Genomic DNA, 21,474 nt, shown 5'->3' with positions numbered 1-21,474 from the left:
TGCGTGGAATGCAAACTTGGAGCCCAGGTAGCAGGTGTTATCGAAAGTATCAACCACTACCAGGTTTTGTCCACGTGCTTTTTTATGCCGCTTTCAAAGTTTTTGGCGACTCAGCTCGGATAAGGCCCTGTTTGTAACATACACAGCTTTGATGAAAATGGTCCGCCTTATATACGTACAAGTTTCTTTTTTTGTGAGAACGCGCCGCGCTGGTTGTGCGTCCTGTTGTGGAGCTGCCCGTGCGGTTCAATCCTTGAGATCGACACCCGTGCGTCTCACCCGAGTTTGTCTCCAGTAAGGATACACACGTCTGTGCGTTTAGAGATGCATGCTCGCACATTCAACTCTTCAATCTGTCTCTAGGGTGTGTATATGACGCGCACACGCGTAGGACGTGTGTGATGTATGGGTAGGTCGTATGCGTTCATGTTTGTACCCTCTCAAAAAAAAGTTTATTTTTTTGTGAAGTTCCTTCAAAGTAATTACAACAATAACGGGCATCCTACTTACAAGAATTTCTTTTCACTTGGATTATACAAAAAATACACAATGCACATGCTGAGTTGGACTCTATTGTATAAATAAGTTTCGAGTATATGACTACAACACACATGTGGCAGGCTATTTCTTGTCAATAGCAACTGCTCGCAGTTCTCTCAGATTGCAAGCAATTTCCCGTATAAACATCAAACCTTCATTGCCATTTCTGAGGGAATTGATGCTATGTTCAAGAAAATTGCGGTCTCCTTCTAGTGTCTTCAATCTTCCGTTCAAGCTTGCAATTTCTTCCTGAACTGTGGTTAGATCAACCTCCTCACTTATTGTCGATAAGCCGGATTCCTTACCTAAGGAAATATGTTCTTCTGTCTCCCTTGAGCTTTCCTGACGACGTAACGAGTCGTCTTCTACAACACATGCTTTGCTGCAGAGGTCATCCTCTAAAACATCTGAAATGGATAAATCAACAGAAGTACTGTTGTTGGAGTAGGATTGAAGCTTCTGCTCCAACTTTCTCAAACAATTTGCTATATATGCTCTCTCCTCTTCAAAACTCACCAACGAATTTATGCCCCTTGGTGTGGTTATCATAGGATATTCAATGTCACCTTCTCCAAGCAAAGCTGTGTCGGTGTTTTCTTCTTTAATGGGGGCTTGATTGGCTTGTGTCTCTGTTGGTCCACCTCCAAATTGTCTTCTATAGTTTTCAAGCTCGCCTTCCAATTCTTCTATTTGTTGCTCTCTTTCAGCAAGCAACTCGTTAGCCTTTGCAAGTGCTTCACTGTCATATTCTGCTTGTTCTTCCATCATCCGTTGGTAATGCGAAGCTTCCATCTGCATTGCAGCCTTCTCATCCTGCAACTTGGTGATCATAGCCAGCGCTTGACTTGTAGCAATTGCTGAAGCATTCCTCTCTTCTTCCAGTTCCCTGCAGAGCAGGTGTATTGATTTGCGGTCAAGATCAATCTGTCGTCTCAGCCGGTCAATGGTGCTTTCACCTTCCATCTCACTAACAATGCTCATATCTAGTGACTCCAAACCAGATGCATTTCTCTCAATCGAAATTCTTTTGGTTATGTTCTGCACCACTAACTCATCACCACGGCCATATGCACGGGGGCTAGGCCCTGGATCGACCCATGGAGCCTCGAGCCCCCTGGAAGCTGAGAGTTGTGATAGTAGTAATCGTAATTCTTCGTTTACACTAGAAGTAGAGTCCTTTCCAAGGATCACATCTGTCAAGGTAGGGGATGGCAAGCTACTCTTGCTGCCAATGGCAAGTCTGTAGGCTTCGTTCATGCTAATTTGAGTGCTTAGCGATGGTCTCATTTCACCAGTGGTTTCACTTGTTTTTGGGTATTTCTCGACGGCACTAGTATCTTGAGGTACTTCACCACTTGATATAGCAGCAACTGCTGAAATATGAGCTTCGTCCACATAATCTAAGAAAAATTGTTTATATGTAAGTACTAACTTTACTAATGTTGGATGGAAAACATTCTTAACAAACCTTTTTCTATAAAATCTTTCGAAGCAGTATTGGAAGGATCTTGGAATGTCAGTTCGTGAGTTTCCAAATCACCAGTGGGTTCAATTTTCTTAGTATAATCTTCAGCCTCACCAATGGTTTCAGCAGAATCAGCATTAGCTTGTGAAACATGGATATCCCTGGAATTATCTGACCAAGAAAATGTAATCATTTAATAAGACTAAGTTAGAAAAGGAATATAATTGTTATATTGAGAAACAAAGTCAAAACCAAGAAACCTTTCAGGTCTGCATCTTCTGAAGCAACATGGTGAGTGTCCTGAGGTTCTGGTTCAGTTGTACCTGGATCGTCCACTAATGCACTTTTCTCGTCAATCTCACCACTTGATGTAGCAGTAACTTCTGGCCCATGAACTTGTTCCAGGTTATCTAGCATTTTTTGTGTGTGTTAGGGTTATATAGAGAAGCAAACACCACTAACGTTTTCTCACGATCAAGAATCAAGATAGCTCACCAACAGCATAGTGCTGTTCTAGTATTGTGAATTGAGATGTATATGGATCAACGTTGCCTTCACTCGTGCTCTCACATGGTCCAATTTCACCAAGAACGTGAGGTAACTCACCACTTAATGCAACTGGACTATGTGAAATATCGGCATCTGCACAATTATTCAACCTATTATAGGATCTATCAATTGAAAAGAAATGGAAGTAGAGGTAATCGTCCCAGTATCAGAAACTAAATTACCTTTTAGACTTGACTCTTCTATGACAACTAGGGGATCATGCTGGGATGCCGGTCTTCTGGATGAGCTATCTTTTGCTTCCATTTGGTCCGCATCAATTCTATTGTCAGGATTATCATCAGCAACAGGATTCGCCAAAGATGTATCACACAAGTCAGTAACAGTAAGTTCCGTTTGGACATTTATTCCAGATTCCTTGACCAACACAGGGGAAGGAAGAACGGGTCTCTCAAAAGCCGCATCTTCATGCAAATCTTTCTCTATAACATTGGTTTCATGATGGTGTGAACTTTTGCCATCATCATCACAAGGTACCTCAACCTCGGAGTCAGATGTCATCTGTAGCAGACTGTGTCTCTCATGCGACATAGGGTCACTCTGGTGGTAAATATCTTTAGGTTCCAAAGACTCGTCCAGCTGATCTGCTATAGAATAATCTGTGTAAATCTTTGGTGAGCCAAAAGCTTCAGTAGGCTCTGGTTCTGCAATCTTTCTAGAGGACAAGGTTACGCTCCGTTGTTTAAAATGCTGTCCACAGCATGAACAAATTCTTTTACGAGGAGAATTCAGCACATCATCAATTCCTTGATTACTATCATGTACACCGGCATCCATCACCGGCTCATCTGTTTTATCATCATCATTTGCCTTCTCACAGCACTCCTCACACATGCTTTGGGCACCCGCAAGCTTCTGGTGGAGGCGGCAGAAGGCCAAGGATGAAATCTCAGACTTGTGAATCTTGCAGATCAACTCCCTATAGAAGCATGGTTTCTCGTTACCCAGGACGTGATCAAGCCTTGAGCAGAAAGGGCACGGTGCCGGTAATCTGCAGAGACGCGCAAATCTAGTGACCAAGAAGCTGTAAACCGCATCAATGAACAGCAGCAGCATCAAGATCCACTCGAGCAACGCTGTGGACAGTGCGCTTGATACTCGGCGCAAGATTGGCATCCTTGTACCCATCTTCAATAGTATGCTCAAATCTTCACAACGGTTGCTCCAAGCTGTCTGGATTGGTCAAAGGTGGTCGGCGTTGAAGTAGGATGGCTATAAGGCATCAAACCAAGTTAATGAGCAAATTGTGAGTTTAACATCAGTACTATCTTATGGGAGCTACTGTAAACGAAGAATTAAGGTTACTGCTATGTGCTATCTACTGCCTGGCAAAATTAAAAAGAGCTTATGGGAGCCATTGACATCGAAGTTCAGTACGATTAAGGCCTTGAGAATAATTTGGTGAATTATTGAAGCTAATCATAGCTGGAGAAAAGGCAGGGATCCCAAAGACATAAACTAAAAGCGTCCCACGCCAACCGTAATGGCAATCGACAGATACCCATGAGTGACCAAGAGAATTTTGGTAAAGGAGAGCTCCATGAAGCACGAAAACAGTGTTGCAGGACAGATTCAAGAACTGGATTCAAGACGTCACACATAATTCATAAAAAAAGAATCGCCCGAAGAATTAATAGGCTGAAACTTCTTTAAAGTTTTTCTTTTTGTCTCTGAAAGAATGAGTTCCGGAACCAGATAAGATCAGTCTCAACGCAGCTCAATCCCAACGAAAACATAAAATTGGAATGATTCTAGTCGGCATAACGGGATTCCAAGTTTCCAACAAAATTAGCCACTTACTAGAAAGGATTATAGGATAAGCATAGAATCAAAGTAGCTAGCCACTAGCATCATCCAATCCATAAGAACAGAGGTAAGCAAGCACCATACAAGAAGCTCTCCCGAGAAGCTAACAAGCTAATCATCCAAGGTCAAAAGCTAACCAAAAAACGAAATAAATAAATAAATAAATGAAAACCCGGCATCGACTCAACATCCAGCAGGACACGCACCTGGAGAACCGCCGTCGCGAGATCCCGATCTGTGAAGGGTGGCGGGCGGTCTTGTCGGGAGCAGGAGCAGCGGCCAAAAAGGCGTCTGAGCTATCTCTTAGCTAATTAGCAGGCGATGACGAGACGGAAAGGTGGCAAGGAAACGACCCCTCCCCTCCCCTCCCCTCCCCTCCCCTCCCAACTCTATATACTGATTCCCATCGGCGGAAGGAGCCAAAAACTAAAGCGGGGCGAGGTGGTGGCGGCGGCTCTGTGGACGGTGGCGGGATCGGCGACGCCACGCTGGGGGCCGGGCGGCGCGACCTACCGAAAGTCGGCTCGGCGGGCCGGCCCGGACAGCGACCGCGAGGTGGCCGAAAGCCGAAAGCCGCCCGGTTACAAGCGGTGGTTGAGCTCTCCTCTCGGTGCACTGCAGACGTGTAGTGGAGTAGGTGAGTGTGTGCTGGGATCGCAGAAGTAAAGATAGCAGTTTTTTTTTTAAGTAGAGGAGCTCTCTTAAATAGTTTTTAGTTTTTAATTTATTAAGTAGTATTTGTGGAAGTAATTTTTTAAATGAATTAGAAGTTAAAGAGCTTAAAAAAATAGCTTCTTCTGAGTCACTTTTCGTATAGAATCAATTCCTCTGTATATTTTATTTTATAAAATCATTTTTAACCATAGAATTATTTCTTTAAAAAAATCATTCTATACATAGAATTTAAACAGAAAGATCTCCATCAAACAGATCTAAGTGACGTCTTGACGGAGGGATTGACAACGGATCAGCCCGGCAATAAGCGTGAGCTGAAACCGTGATTAGGCGCACGTGCTGCATCGGGTCCGAGCTTTGATGCCACGCTTTTTGCTAGTCTAAGAAGGTTCCAAGCCCGGACACGGATCCTCTGCATTAATGATGATTAATGCAGAGGATTACTGTTTACACAGTAATATGAGTCTGTTGCTACAGTTCTCTGCATTAACTAATCACTGTTTACTGCGTATACTGTAGCTGCAGTGTTCGATTCTACTGTAACACGAATTTGTACTGTAACATCAGGTACTGTAGCGTTACTGTAGCGATCGATCCAACCCATCCACCTCTAAATCAAGAGCTGTGGAGTGCTTTTAATACACTCCACTGTAGCTCTCTGCAGTTGACAGTGGCAACTGCAGAGGATCTGTGTCCTCCAAGCCCGGGCAGTCGATATCAATGTTCAGCTGAAAAGAAAAAGGTGTTACGGCTTGACCAGCTCCTCCACGGTGATTAAAATTCACAGTGGTTACCTTAATGGATAGTTTTGGATTAATGTTTTTTTCTTAATTTTATTGAGTGAGGATGAATCTTTAGTTGAATAAATGTTAAATAAATTTTGCGACTACCATTATGCATGGTTGTAATGATCAAATTGAACATACATCACACATTAGTGGTGGAATTTTCTCCGCAGAACTTCCTAGATGGTGAGGTATATTTGGAAGTTTCCTCGGAACGATTCACGATAAACCTTGTTGGAAACTGAACTTGCAATGTTTTTTTAACAAACTAGCAAGAGAGCTATTAATTATATTATTAATAAAATAGGAGAAGATAGGGGGAAAAAGTACAACCTCCATATCCAACTTGGAGAACTCATGCATGGCACTCTGCAGCTCATATAGGATACCTATTGATATGGATAGCAACAATTTAAGCTTTTATGTTTATGCAAAAGATATTTATATGGATATACATGAACATGGATACCTATTTCATACATAAAGGATAGCAGTGATTTGTTCCGAGTTCTAAACTTTTTGAAGAAAAATGAAACATGGAGGGGGCACTCATGGCATACTTCTGCTCTTCATCGAACAGAAGCGTAGTTGGATGAAAGCTTGGTCAAAGAAAGTGTAGTTTTGTTTATCAGGAAAAAAAATGTAGCTTTGTGTTAATTTGCCCTACAGAAGTGTAGACCTCTGAATTTTGCTGTAAAATCCAAGAAATTTTCTGAAACATAGAAATTTTAGTTGACTTTGCTAGGAAGAGTATGGCTCTTACATTCCCAAAGAGGAAGGTCCAAAATGGGTCAATCGCCACACCCACATTCATCTCTATCCCTTCCCTCTTGTGGCTTGCGGTCCAATCCCATCAAAATTCTGAATTTAAAAAAATGTAATAATTTAATGAAAAATTACAAAAATAGTGTGTATTTTTTGAAAAATTATCAAATTAGTATCCCATCAGCTTTTCGCCTACCAACGGGATTCCTATCAGCATAGCTGCCCTACTTTGCTGACAGGCCAGTCAGTTACCAATATGTCGATAGGTCATTTTTTGTTTTTTAATTTTAAATAGATAACAATTTTGAAAATAATTTTTATATGAAGTTAAATGGATTTGTTTTAACTGGGCTCTAGCAAGATGTAGCAAACAAATGCGTCATTAGTAAATTAATAGTAAGTAAAATGATTAATAAAAATATTATTAAGTAACTGACCATTAAAAAATGTAATTGCACTTATTTTATAAAACATCAGCCTTTCAAACGTAAACTTTTCAGATGATATGGCCGCTCCACACAGAGAAATAAATTATTTTTCCCAACTATTCTTAGGTTTAGTCCATGAACCATCACTAATTTTGTGTATAAATAAGCGGAAAAATGCAAACCCCTCCAAAACTTACTTGATTTTGACTTTCCCCCCAGAAGTTATTTTGTTGCAACCCTCCCCCCAAGTTTGACTTTGTTGAAAAAAACCCTAAAAATTCAAAAAAATAATCACAAACAATTCTAAAAAAACTAGACACAATTCTAAGACATTATGTGAAATTATTTTTCAAAAATAATATCCTTTGCATCATATTTTATGGAGAGAAAGTTTAGAAAAAAAGAAAAATGTGCAGCTCATTTATTAACTCATGTTATTTTAACTTTGTCATGTCTACCATTATTTTTCCTACACAAATAATTATTTAAGTAAACTAATAAAAGTGGTTTCACTAATTTTGGGGTGTTATGGATTAGTTACGAATTAATCTATCTGCAACATATTTACTCAATCTTGCATATTACAATAACTATTTCAAGATTTCAGGTATTTTTAGAAGATAAAGGATCATGTAAGAAGACTAAAAAATTAGTTTCATGATTTTTGGATAAGTAAATAATTAACTATGCATTTAACTCGAATTAATAAATGAGCTGCATGTTTTTCTTTTTTTTTCAAACTTCCTCTCCCTGAAATATGATGCAAAGGATATTACTTTTGAAAAAAATTTCACAAAAGTTCTTAGAATTATCTCTAGTTTTTTTAGATTTTTAATAATTTTTTTTTTGAATATTTAGGGGTGTTTTTGCAACAAAACGAAACCTTTTGGGGGTTTTTTTGCAACAAAACAACTTTTGGAGGGGAAAGTCAAAATTCAAGTGAATTCAGAGGGCAAAGAGAAAATAAATTTGATCTTGACCAAGACCAAGATGTGTGCTGACAAGACGGGTTTGGCTCTTAGGTTGAGTTTTCAGAGGGTGGTTTATAGTGAGAAGAGTAAAACTGTGTTCACCACATCTACTATCATAGAAACTGAGAAATCTAAAATCAATGCCACACCACAACCCATCAAGAAACATATTTCTCAACCCACAAAGAAAAAACCTGCACCACAATCGAAGAGAGCTCCACAGTCTAAGATGAGAGAGCTTGTGAAAGAGGCTCGAGTGACCGATAGACGAGTTCTCGAGAGACGCTACCATGACGCCTACTGCTAGAGAGAAGGTCGATTGGTTGGGTTTTATTTTTGCCATAAGATAGATGAGTGGCACGAGTGAGAGTGGAGCACCTGGGACATGTACCGTCTCTCTGTTGGTGTACATGAGTCTTTTTCTTGCTTTCACTCATGAGTCCCTAGCGCTTTTCAGTCTCTTCCTAGAGGTATTACTCGGCGTGGATTTTGCCATGACTCATATGATTTTGGTCCACATGTTAGAGGATTTGAGTCTTAGCACTTTGGAAGACCACATTTTCCTCATCATGGTATCACCCTCAGCGTACTAGATTTGTTTTACCTGCACCTGCTTTTACCACTTAAAGGTGGATGACCCAGTATTGGATTATCAAGAGGTTTTTTACTAACCCCAGTACTAAGTCATCCACATATTATTCTTCTCATATATATGTGGCAGACGGAGGCCTGGAGAATAAGTGGCTCATTGACTCTAGTTGTTCGTGCCACAAGATCAGAGATTCATCATGGTTCTCCAGCCTCACCCCCGTGAAGCAACACAAGTACATCATATTCGGAGATGATCGAAAAGGAAGAGTGAAAGCCAAAGGTATGGTAAGGGTGAATGAGGGTTTCATTCTCAAGAATATAGCTTTAGTGGAGCATCTGGGATACAATATTCTCTCTGTATCTCAGTTGTTGGATGAGAATTTGGAAGTGCGTTTCAAACGCGATACTTCTTGAGTTCTCGATTCTTCTGGCACTTTGATTTGCAAGATTTTTTGAGTTAGGAGAGTTTTTGGAGCTAAATTTTCTAAGTCTCTTGGTTCTTTTCGTAGTTTGATTGCTCAATCTTCTTCTGAGCTTTGGATGTGGTGTAGGAGACTAGGACACATGAGCTTTGATTTACTTACTTATTTGAGTGCCCTAGACTTGATCTGAGATTGCCCAAGCTCAAGTTTGAGAAGAATATTATTTGTGATTCTTATCAGCATGGCAAGATGGTTGTTGCCTCCCACCCACCAGCCAGTTTGGTGATGACTGAACGACCAGGAGAACTTCTCCGTATAGACACTGTTGGTCCTTCTCGGGTTCGTTCTGCAGGTGAAAAGTGATATGTTCTTGTCATTTTTGATGATTTCTCTCACTACTCTTGGATCTTCTTTCTTGTGAGTAAGGATGAAGTGTTCTCACACTTTCGGAGCTTAGTTTTCAGATTGTTCAAGGAACTCTCTGGTGCATTGAAAGCAATTGAGAGTGATAATAGCACTGAGTTCAAGAACTATCTCTTTGATACTTTTGTCTTGAGCGTGGCATTGAGCATCAGTTTTTTGCCCCCACACATTCCTCAGCAGAATAGCGTGGTTGAGAGAAAGAACATGACTTTAGTTGAAATGGCTAGGATGATGCTTGATGAGCATATGACTCCTAGAAAATTTTGGGCTGAGGCCTTTAGCACAGTGTGCTACATCTCAAATCAGATTTTCTTGCTCTCGATCTTGAATTTGACTTCTTATGAGTTGTGCTTTGGGAGGAAGCTGAATGTTTTGCATTTGAAAGTTTTTAGGTGTCGATGCTTCATCCTAAAGCGTGAAAATTTTGATAAGTTCGAGTCGCAATCTTTCGATGGCATTTTCTTAAGGTATTCTCTTCATAGTCATCCTTACAGGATTTACAATCTTGACACTAACACCATTATGGAATCCTGTGAAGTGACTTTTGATGAGTCAACCCCCTATGCTAGTTCTGCTTTTAAGTATGCAGGTGATCAGGAGATAAGCGAGAGTTTCTTTGTAGATGACGACCTTTCAGCTCTTGGTGATGACGAGGATGATCCACTACTTCTCTCTACCACACCTGCTCCAGACTTGGCTCTTGCTTCTTCTACTCCAGCAGAGAGTCCTGTAGCCTCTACTTCCACTTCAGCTGCTTTTGAACCTACACCATCAGTGTTTGAGGCGGAGTGTACGTACACTCACAGCATGAGGCCCCTTAATACATTCAGCGGTGACACTCTCCACAGACGATGATCGATGACATCAATGAGAGCGTAATGAGGTCCAAATTTCCTTCTCATGCTTATTTTACTGATTCTGCATTTGTTGCTTCTTTTGAGCCCCTTCATGTTAGACATTCTTTATCTGATTTGAGTTGGGTCAATGCCACACATGAAGATCTTGAAAATTTTGAAAGAAATCAAGTTTGGGTCCTTGTAGAGCCACCCATAATGTTCACACTATATGCATAAAATGAGTTTTCAAAAACAAAAGGGGGAGGATGGGTCTGTAGTGAGAAACAAGGCTAGTCTAGTGGCTTAGGGTTTCACTCAGGTTGAAGGGATAGATTTTGGAGAGACCTTTGTACCCGTAGCTAGGTTAGAAGCTATTAGGATCCTTCTTGCGTTCGTGGCATCCAAGAGTTTCAAGTTGTATCAAATTAATGTCAATATTGCTTTTCGAAATGGTTGCATTTAGGAAGAGGTCTATGTTAGACAACCCCCAGACTTTGAGCACTTCAAATACCCACATAGAGTTTAAAAGCTTAGAAAGACTTTGTATAAGCTTAAGCAAGCATCTAGAGCATGGTATATGATGGGGTCAGTTGATAAAACTTTGTTTACTCTCAAGCATGACAATGATCTCTTACTTGTTCAGCTATATGTGGATAATATCATTTTTGGTGATTCTTCTCATATATTTGTGGTCAAGTTTGTAGAAACTATGAGCAGGAAGTTTGCGATGTCGATGATGGGCGGGCTTAACTTCTTCCTTAGGTTGTAAATCAAGCAATGCAAGTAAGGTACATTCATCAATCAGACGAAGTACACCAAATATTTACTGAAATTTTTTGACATGAGTGATGCGAAGCCCTTGGCAACACCGATGGTTACCTCGATGGTGCTTGATCTAGATGAAGATGGCGAGGAAGTGGACCAGTGGGAGACAGGAGTATGATCGGCTCTCTTTTGTACTTGACAGTGATAAGACCCGACATCTACTTCGTCGTTTGCTTGTATCTTGCTTACAGGCTTCACCGAGGATGTTTCACCTCCAAGCTGTGAAACGCATTCTGAGGTACCTCAAGCACACTCTCGAGCATGGGCTTTGGTTTTCTGCTTTCTCTTCACTTTCTCTTCGAAGTTTTTTAGATGCGGATTTTGCTGGTTGTAGAATTGACAAGAAAAGTACCTCTGGTAGTTGTCACTTTTTGGGTACTTCTCTTGTGTGTTGGTCTTCTCGTAAATAGTCTAGCGTTGCACAGTCTACTGCTAAAGCTGAATATGTAGCTGTTGCTCACAGATTTTGTGGATGGTTGCTACATTGAGAGATTATGAGTTAGACTTTAAGAGTGTGTCACTTCTTTGTGATAACACCAGTGTCATAAGCCTTGCAAATAACCCAGTCCAACACTCTAAAACCAAACACGTAGATGTGAGATTTCACTTTCTGAGAGACCACAATAAGAAGTGATACATTGAGTTAAGCTACATTGATACCCAACACCTGATAGCCGATATTTTCACCAAGCCTCTAGATACTACCAGATTTGTCTATTTGAGAGGAGACGTTGCGGTGTGCCATCCCTATGGTATTATGTGAGGGGGGGGGTTCTTTTCTACACACTCTTTCTTACTTTTGTTGCATTTGTATTGCATCTCATTATGGAAGATAATCATAGTAGTTGAGCTTTGACTTGTATGTCTTTAGCATTTTCGAATGCTAGACTTGAATTTGGACTAAGTTGAGTAGTTATGTAGAGCAAGCTTTTAACATTAGGCTCTTCTTGATGCTTTCATGATACATTTCAAGCAAGTTACCTTTCCTTAAGATGAAATTTGGTAATTTTATGAATCATGTAGACTATAAAATACTATATTTTTTATCACTATGTCTGTAATTGCTTTGGCTTAGTTAATACTTGTGTTAAAGCTAGTTTGATGGATATCTTGTTCTAGGTCTTTTTGGTTCAAGATAGTAGATTGGGGAATATTGCACTATATTTTCTGTCTTTGTCAAATATTTAGCTCATGATAGAACCTTGGGGAAATATGTATTCTTTGTGTCACAAATACACTACTTGACTTGATCATGTGAAAACTTGTTTCTTTGTGAAAATGTGAATAATCTGGTGAATTCAAGTCTCTTGTGCTAAAATGTGATCCAATACGATTGTCTTAAAGCTTCGAGGTGTTTGTTATACCCAGTTGCACGACACTTTGCTTGGATAAGAGTCAACTTGAGGATAAAAATGAAAGAAATGTGTCTAAATTATCAATTTTATTTTAATCACTTGACCTAACTAAGTCTTAGTTTCATATGTGAGCGTTTGCAAAGCCTACTATCATAAATGCTTGTTTGCAAAGCCTACTATCATAAATGTGGTGGTCACCTTGCTTATGATTCAGCTATGTGAAATTAAATACGTCAACCAACTTTTCAGGTTTAGTTTGTTAAGCTTCATATTCTTGTGTCACTGTCTCTTTTTTAGCCTCTGTGCAATTGTAAGCTCCATCCTCTCCTTTCCGGAGCCCTTTTAATATTTATAGCACTTGCAAATGCTTTGTAGTATACTAGTGAAAACTCACTAGGATTGCTCATAATATTTTATCCTTGATGTTTGCATTGCCAAAGGGGGAGAGAACATACACAAAGATAAGTATATGCATAAATATGCTTCAAAGGAAGAGAAATGAGGATTTTTGCAACAAATCTCAAAGAAAAATGAAAGATGTGCATTCATCAACGGAAGCATTTGTTTTTAAGTATTTGAGCTTTTCTTGATCTTTTGAGGTTTTGGCTTGTCTTTGCTTATTTTCGGCCTTTTGCAATCTATCTTATGCCAAGTGATTTGTGTTTACTCTTTTTCGAGTTTTTGGTCACTTAGATATGCTTCACTTTTTCTATACCAAATCTTTGTGCTTTGAGGGTTATGAATACACTCATCAAGGGGGAGATTAAGAAACTAAGTAGAAAAGTGTCTTGGTTTGCATGTGATGATGTATTGACAACAATTGATGTGTTTTGAACTTGGTTAGCATGTAATTGTGGATCCTTGTTCTTGTTCTTGTCTAACTCGAGTTGGTGGTGTTTTGAATTGGCGAATTCTTCTTTGTACCGGAAGTTCCGGTGGGCAGTGTATACTCACCGGACTATTTCTTATAGATAGCAATTTTTCAAGCAAAATTGGAGGATATTGTTTTAGAGTTCAGGAAATTATACCTCACCGGAACATCCAGTGTGTGGTTTTTTGACCACACTAGATAGTTTGGTGTTACGATGAAGTGAGCACCAGAGCATTTTTAGTGCTGAAGTAGAAATGAAAGCAAACACAGGATGGTCCGGTGATGGACTTTGAGAGCACCGAAGTATTTTCTGTAGAGAGGAGATTTTTGGCATCAAGTTTGATTATGTACGCTGGATGGTTTGGTGCTGAGATTGTGAACACCAGAGAATGCATCGGACCTTTTGTTGCAGAGAGGTTGTAAAAGGGTGGTTCGGTAGATTGGCACACACCGGATTATCCGGTGATAGACATGATATCACCATAAGCTTTCACCAGACCTTTTCTTACAAAGAGCAAAAATTTTCTATAATAGATAGTGTTATACTCACTGAATAGTCCAGTGTTCAGGAGCAGAACACATTGGAACATCCAGTGTTCATGGTTTCTGTAGGATGTGCTCTGAGTTGAAGTCTTTGATTTTGTACTAACCTGGAGATGTTTTGGAGTGTGGAGAAATTTGTTTGTTTGTTTCAAGGTGTGCAGGTGATAGATGTAACTTTGTGGTCGATGGTGGGTGATCAGGGCTAAGCGGGTGCTTGGTGCCGGATGATCAAGGAGGGCCGGGCGGAGTCAAGAGTTCTCCTAGCTGTACATATGAAGGTTAAACAAAGCATGAAATGGAGGATGAAAATGACGTGTTGATAAAGTCAAGCGAAGGGGATGCCGGTGCAAGTGACAAGGCGGTCCGAGAGATCGGGAGTGGGAGAGACTTACCAGCGGTCAAAATCGCAAGATGAAGAACACGCGTCATCATCGGTGCACTTGCTTTAGGTAGAAGCAAGTGACGGCTAGTCACACTTGAGAAGCATGCTAGGGTTTCACCGTTTAGCCTCAAAACTATGGGAGGACTGGAGGAGTACGTGGTACTATTGAGAAGTTTGCGTCAAAACGAAGCTATGTCGTAAAGGCGTCGCGGCCATGCGATGAATGGAGAAGAAAATAGACTAAAGTGCCCTCGGTGGTAGGTAGAAGTATACTATAAGAGAGGGATATTTTGGAAAAAAGCTAGGAAATTTGGGAGGTCAAGTTTTCTAGTCCTATAAATAGAGGGGTAGGATTATGTAAGAGGATGAACCAGCCATTTGAGCTAAATATGTCACCCATATGAAATCATTGTACTAGGGTTTTAATGGAGAGGAGGATGAGTGCTTAGCCTATGTAATTGGTGAGAGTTTTGAGAGAAAAATCTTTGTAATCCGCCTAAAATAGGGTTGACCTTTTTGAGTAATGAAGTTTATTTTGTTTCATATGCTTGAATTCTACTCCTTTAGTTTCCCTCTCTTGGTTCCCTTGCCTTGTGTGCAAGTTTTTCTTTTCGGTTTTGATTTTTGTTTTTTAGCTAAAATTTCAGCACCTTGTGAGATTATTTTTCTTGTTGCTAGAGGTATAAAAATTCACATACACATGTTAATGTGATGAGGTCTTGAATTCCCTTGCCTCTGGACAATCAACTTGAAGAGTTTTTTTGCTCTGTGTTCTTCTTTTCTTGTTTCTTTGCTAGTTTTGATCTTTCGAGTGCTAAGAAACATGGATTGATCTTAAACGGAACCTATGGTTCATATACCATTCGTGGAGTCGTGTTGCATCGATTTTCTCTTGATAAAACTTCTTTCAATTTTTGCTTCTACTTGAGTTTTGAGGTGTGTTGGGTGATCTAAATAGGAGAAGGTCATTGATTTTACAAGAAATTTATTGAGGCGCTCATTCACCCCCCTCTAGTCGTCACTCTCGTTCCTGCAGCATAAGAGAAGAGCTTCGGGGGGGGGGGGGTCCTAAGGATAGATTTATTCCATACATCATTCCTGAAGAGGATAGAATCACCATTCTCCACTGAGCAAGAAGCAATGCCTCTGTAGTTATCATCCGATTTTAAAATATCCTTCCACCAGAAAGAGCCTTTTGTGAGATCTAGATGGGGTACTTATCCATTAGAGTAGTGAACATTCCAAATCAACTGAACCCAGGGAAGATCATGTTTGTTGTAGAACTTGTGCAAGTGTTTGAGAAGGAGAGCTTCATTCTGTATTTTCATATTAATAACTCCCAAGACTTCTTTCATTTTATACCTACAGTCTTTATCCCAAGCCACAAAGGCCTTTTTAGAAGTATTAATGTTAGGACAACTCCAAAGACATTGTTTCCTGGCTCTATTTATTGTTTGGATCACAATAGAAGGGAGGTGAAGAGCGCACATAGTGTAAGTGGGAAAAGCCGAGAGAACTGAGTTAACCATTTCTAATCTTCCCATGATGGTGAGGAAGTTAGAGATGGTGGAAAGCCTCCTTTCAATCTTGTTCATCAGTGGAGCAAGGTCCTTCACCTTTGGCCTAGAAGTGCACAGGGATAAACCAAGATAAGTGAAAGGAAAAGAGCCCATAGCGCAACCAAAGACTGCTGCCAAAAGAGATGTATTTTCTTGTCCCATATTAATAGGAACAAGGCAAGATTTATCATAGTTCACTTTCAGGCCAGTAGAAGTTGAGAAAGAATGCATGATTCCTTTTAGACAGAAAAGTTGATTCTGGGATCCCTCCATAAAAAGTAAAGTGACATCTGCATGTTGTATGATTGGGAGGTCCTGAGCATCTGCGCTTGGGATTGGCTTGTTCAGAATACCCCTTCTATGAGCTTCATTGATGATATATTGGAGTAGATTAGCAACCAGAACAAAAAGTAGAGGAGAGGGGGGCACCCTGCCTCACTCCTCTCCTACAGTTAAAGAATTTACTAGGAACGCCATTGAGAAGGATTGAGGAGGATGCCAAACTCAGGATGCAATGTAACCAACTAATCCATCTCGAGGGGAAGCCAAGCTTCTGAGACATTGTAAGGATGACATTGTGATTAAATATGTCGAAAGCCTTTTCAAAATCTAGCTTCATAATAGTTAACTCTCTTTTATAGGAGTGGAACGGATGCATATATTCAAAAGCCCAAGCTAAACAATCTTGAATGATTCTGTTCTTGATAAAGCCATATCGATTTCTATGGATGATTGGAATGATAACCCTATGGAGTCTGTTAGCCAACAATTTTGTGATAAGTTTTAGACCGGGAGATGGGTCTGAATCTTTTGCAGTAACTGGGTTATTGTTTTTTGGAACCAAAGTGATGAAAGAGTTATTCAGGGCCTGCAGGTTGATGGACCCATTGTAGACATCTGCACAGAGCCTGTAGAAGTCATTTTTTATGATATCCCAACATTTCTTAAAGAAGAAGCCATTAAATCTATGAGGGCCCAGGGATTTGTCAGAGGGCATATTTTTGCCACCATGTCAATTTCCTCTGTAGAGAAGGGGTCAAAGAGGGCTTCAAGCGTGTCTGATATGTGGTTTAGCTCATCAAGGTTGAACATTATAGTCAAATTGTTTGAACGGCACGGCTTCCCGACGTCCGATATCACCAATCTCCTCACGGCATGCCTTGGAATTCCAGGGAGGGAGTTCGAGGTCAAGACTTTCTCACCTGACAACTTCCTAGTTATTTGCAGGTCCTAACTCGCGTGTGATTCCATTCTTGCTGCCAGCGGTAAGGCGCTTCATGCGGATGTTCTATGGTTCTTCCAGCCATGGACGAGGTTAGCCCATGCATCCACCGGGCTCCTAGCTTACCGGGTGGTTGTCGCATTACGCAGTAGTCCTCCACACACCTGGTCGGTCTCCGTAGTTCAACAGCTCCTCAGTGACCATTGCTGGGTAGAAAGACTAGAGAATGAGGCTGCCTCGGTGGATCGGGAGGACTTCGCTGTCCTTCGTGTGGTTGCTTGGTGCGATTCGCCGGAGAGTATCCCCAGCAACGTTGTTTTGGAGGTGGCAGAGCCCAACTATGTCATCTGCTATGACGACCCTACCATGCAACAGCTCTTCGGTAACCTTCTGTCGTACATCATGGACAAGAGGACCTTGCGTTACATCATCTTCATCCATCTCATCTCGCTGGCAGAGTATTGGGTTCCATCTTCCCCTAGCAATGATGGATTCATCCCTTTGGAAGATGGGAACGGTGAGTTCGATGGCCATTTGGCCAATGGTATGGGCCGCTCTGGCCTTCCCCCTAGGAGGCACCTTTCGCTCCTACTGTTGCCAGCTTCTTCGGCTAGGGCCGCCTCGCCGGCTGGGGGCCACTCCCATGGAATCCGTTGGCAGTGGGTGTTCTTCCACCATCATTCACCTCTGTGTAAATCCCCTTCGGGTCCTTTCATGGCCCGCCTACCGAGATACCCTCCATTGGGGTGCCTCATGCAGGCGCAACGGACCTTGGGCACATGCTTCTACCTTTCAATGCAGCTTTGACAGGGCAGGTAGACCCGTTCGTCATTTTCCCCACAACCCATGATCGGTGTCAATCAAGGGATTTTGACCCTATGATGAGCGAGCATTTTTCTCCCATTATTCTGGTGGTCCATGCTGAGACTCATGAGTCACCACCCTCTTTGATGCCCCATGCGGGTGCTGCAACCTCTAGACATCTGGGGTCTACTTTCGGCGTGGCTAGGCTAGAACATCTCGAACCTATTGTCGATTCATTCACGGCATGTAACGAGAGCCTTCCAACACATCCTGACCACTCAACAGTCGAACGTCTCACCCTCGACAGACTGGTTGCTAGCCAACAGGGCGCGCCTGTAAGCGTCAGGCATTTCGCATTGGTTTACTCTAGGCGCCACAGGCCTCCCAAGGTGCAGACCGTGAATTCTGATGCCCTAGTTTCCCACGTCATTGAGGGCTGCTCTCCTGGTGGGCCTTCCACCATATGCCATGGCAGACGGCTCGCCCCCGCCTCAAGAAGCCCTACGTTGAGGTTTGGATTGTGGCTTAGCAGTTGGGTCTGTTGTCAGACAATCAATAGTAGCTCAATGTCCCAGCCGCAACCTAAAATTGCTACTGATGCAAAACCTACGAACATGACTGACGCTACGACGAACACACCAGCCATTACGAAGGCCTCCTCGGTTCACTATTCCTCCTTGGACTTACAGGGGAGATCCCTGCCCCTCTCATGACACTACCTCGCTTGTTGTCACAACCGCTGGTTTCTGACAGGGGTCCAAGGAGGAGTGACCATTTAGCTTCTCAAGCTCGCCTCTCAGTCGTGCAGTCATCCAAGCGGGGGGAGATCCCACTAATACGCTATTTAGGTCTCATCAAGGATGGTGAGGACATCTCTCCCTGGCATCATTAGGAATACAAGCGGATTTTTTATCAACCTCTGTCCGAGAAGCACATTTAGGCAATTCGGGAGTTGTTCCCCGACCAAGCTATCACGATTGGGGAACCAGGACCTTCTGCTGAAGTTCTAGCCTAATCGGTGCCCATGTGTTGTTGCCTCTTCATATGAACAACTTAAACATCCTTAGTTGCAATGTCCGCGGCCTCAATTGCGAGGCACGCTGGAACGTTGTTAGATCTATGATTGTTGACCATAATGCTTCAATTGTTTGTTTGATCGAGACAAAGTTGGGGGTCTGTAATCCATTTCTAATCAATGAGATGTGCAGTCCCATTGTTTCTGGGTATTCTTATCCTGCCTGCCTCCAGCACTAGGGGAGGCGTGTTAGTTGCCTGTCGACAGCCATTCTCTCTAGCCGTAATTCAAGTTCACATGTTCTCAATTACAGCCTACATCACCTCTAAGGCATTTGGTCCTTTCACCTGACTGCTGTGTATGGGCCAAATCACAATGGAAGGAAAGACGACTTCCTATCCAAGCTCACTGCGATTCAAGCGTCCTTGTCAGGTGCTTGGTTGCTCATTGGGCATTTCAATATGATTGTTGCAGCTGCAGACAAGAACAATCTTAAAATCAACAAGCACTCTATTGCTAGGTTTTGCTGCTTCATCATAGAGCACGAACTCAAAGATTTGCCCCTTTTCAGATGACGATACACATGGTCTAATGTGCGAGTTGCTCCTACTTTGGTCAGACTAGACTACGCGCTCGTGTCCTCAGACTAGGACGCTACCTTTCCTGACAGCTTCCTACAATCATTTTCCTCTGATTGCTCGGACCACTATCCTTTACTTCTCTCAACCACGGTGCAATCTCAAAGATGTCGTCCTTTTTAGTTTGAATCTTTCTGGGTCAGAATGTTTGGCTCCCTTCAAGCTATCAAAAATAGGTGGAAATTGAACCTGGATGAACGAACCATGCCTCCTCTACTGAGGCTACACATCTTGCTCACGTGGATGGCTAAGGAGCTCCAGCGTTGGAGTTGTAGATCCATTGGCAACATAAAGGACCAACTCCTCATCGCTTGGGAAGTCATCACTCGTCTTGAGGATGCACATGAAGGCTAGGTGCTTTCGTCGGTCGAGTCTGCACTTCACAAAGACCTCAAGTTCGGGTGCTTAGGCTTGGACTCCCTTAAATGTACAATCACGAGGAGCCGCTCTTGAGTAGCCTAGCTTCGTGATGGTGATGCTGACACTAGGCTATTCCATTCGTTCGCCAAGTTTTGCATGTGTAGAAATCACATTAACTCCCTATCCACGACGACATACCCTGTTTCCTCCAATGATGCCATGGAGGATACGTTGTTTTCCCACTTCAACTCCATCCTCGAAGTTTCTCCTACACGAGACTTCACCATTGATCTACAGGTGGTTGGAATCTCCAGCCCCGACCTGAGCACACTAGACGTGCCTTTCAGCAGCGATGAAATTTTCACAGCCATAAGGAGCTTGCCACTTAATAAAGCTCCTGGACCTGACAGATTTACAACTTATTTCTACCGAGCGGCTTGGCCTGTGATCAAGGAGGATTTGACTCTAGCTATCTGCTCCTTCACCATCGGTGATAGTAGGTGCTTATCTCGTCCAAATAGTGCTCTCATCACCTTGTTGCCAAAGAAGGAAGGAGCCTCCACGACATTAGATTTCCAACCGATTAGCCTCATTCACAGTGTAGGCAAACTTATCACCAAGATTATGGCTCTCAAGCTTGCTCCTCGGCTTGATTCAATGATCTCTGATAACCAAAGCGCCATCATCACCGGTTGTTCCATACATGACAATTTAAGTTGGTGCACTCCGCTGCGTGGTTGCTCAAGAAGGCTAAGTGGCCAAAGATCTTGCTTAAGTTGGACATCTCAAAGGCATCCGACTCTGTCAATTAGTCCTTCTTATTGGAGGTCTTGAGGGCTTGGGGGTTCGCCCCCGATGCTGCAGTGGAATCAAAGCAATCTTGGGCTCTTCTACAACCCAAATCCTCCTCAGTTCTTTTCTAGGCCCACTCTTTTCCATACCAGAGGAATAAGGCAAGGAGATTCACTCTCCCCCTTCCTGTTCATCTTGGTCATGGACATTCTAGCTCGATTGTTGACCTTGGCCGGCGAGATAGGCATGATTGACTCTATGGGACACGGTTTAATTCTACACCGTTGCTCCCTTTACGCAGACGACACGGTAGTGTTCTTATCACCAACCCAGCAGGGCATCCAGGCTCACTTAGCCATTCTTAATTTTTTTTGGAGTGTCATTCGGCCTTACCACAAACCTGGACAAAAGTGCTGCCATTCCAATTTGATGTGTTGAGACAGACATAAACATTATCAACGAGAACCTCCCATGCGGTTGCTCTTCCTTCCCCATTAAATACCTGGGTATTTCCCTCTCGACTGGTTGTCTCCTCAAACCTCATCTATAACATTTGGTGGACCATGTTGCCGCCAAATTGTCATCCTAGCAGGCCAAGTTCATTTCCAAGATGGGCAGGGCAACTTTTGTAAGGTTTGTGCTCTCGTCAACACCTTTGCACACCCTCATCTCCATTGTGGTGCCGCCTTGGGTCATAAAGAAAATCAACAACATTAGGAAGGCCTTCTTGTGGGCGGGCGACAAAGCTACTACAGGTGGTCGGTGCCCCTCTCATGGCCTAGAGTCTGCCGACCCTTTGAGTATGGCGGGCTTGGCATCCAAGATTTGCGTTTG

General features: G+C 42.2%; 1 protein-coding gene across 2 annotated transcripts; it reads right to left on the bottom strand.

Moving 5' to 3' along the window:
* Nucleotides 1-443: 443 nt before the first annotated feature.
* Nucleotides 444-4,989, bottom strand: LOC133908863 (myosin-binding protein 1-like). Of its 2 annotated transcripts, none has more exons than XM_062351051.1 (6): nucleotides 4,585-4,989; nucleotides 2,737-3,784; nucleotides 2,612-2,647; nucleotides 2,266-2,415; nucleotides 2,009-2,176; nucleotides 444-1,940 (listed from the first exon to the last, which is right to left on the bottom strand). In XM_062351051.1, exons 2-6 carry the CDS (start codon nucleotides 3,698-3,700, stop codon nucleotides 622-624), a joined length of 2,637 nt encoding a protein of 878 aa, XP_062207035.1. In that variant the 5' UTR covers nucleotides 3,701-3,784; nucleotides 4,585-4,989; the 3' UTR covers nucleotides 444-621. The 2 variants fall into 2 exon arrangements, with proteins under 2 accessions (XP_062207035.1, XP_062207034.1); XM_062351050.1 differs by having other exon boundaries at nucleotides 2,501-2,647; nucleotides 4,585-4,988.
* Nucleotides 4,990-21,474: the final 16,485 nt, after the last annotated feature.

This window comes from Phragmites australis, chromosome 2 (genome assembly GCF_958298935.1).
Source record: "Phragmites australis chromosome 2, lpPhrAust1.1, whole genome shotgun sequence".
Classification (NCBI taxonomy): domain Eukaryota; kingdom Viridiplantae; phylum Streptophyta; class Magnoliopsida; order Poales; family Poaceae; genus Phragmites; species Phragmites australis.
This window is presented reverse-complemented; position numbering and strand designations above follow the sequence as displayed.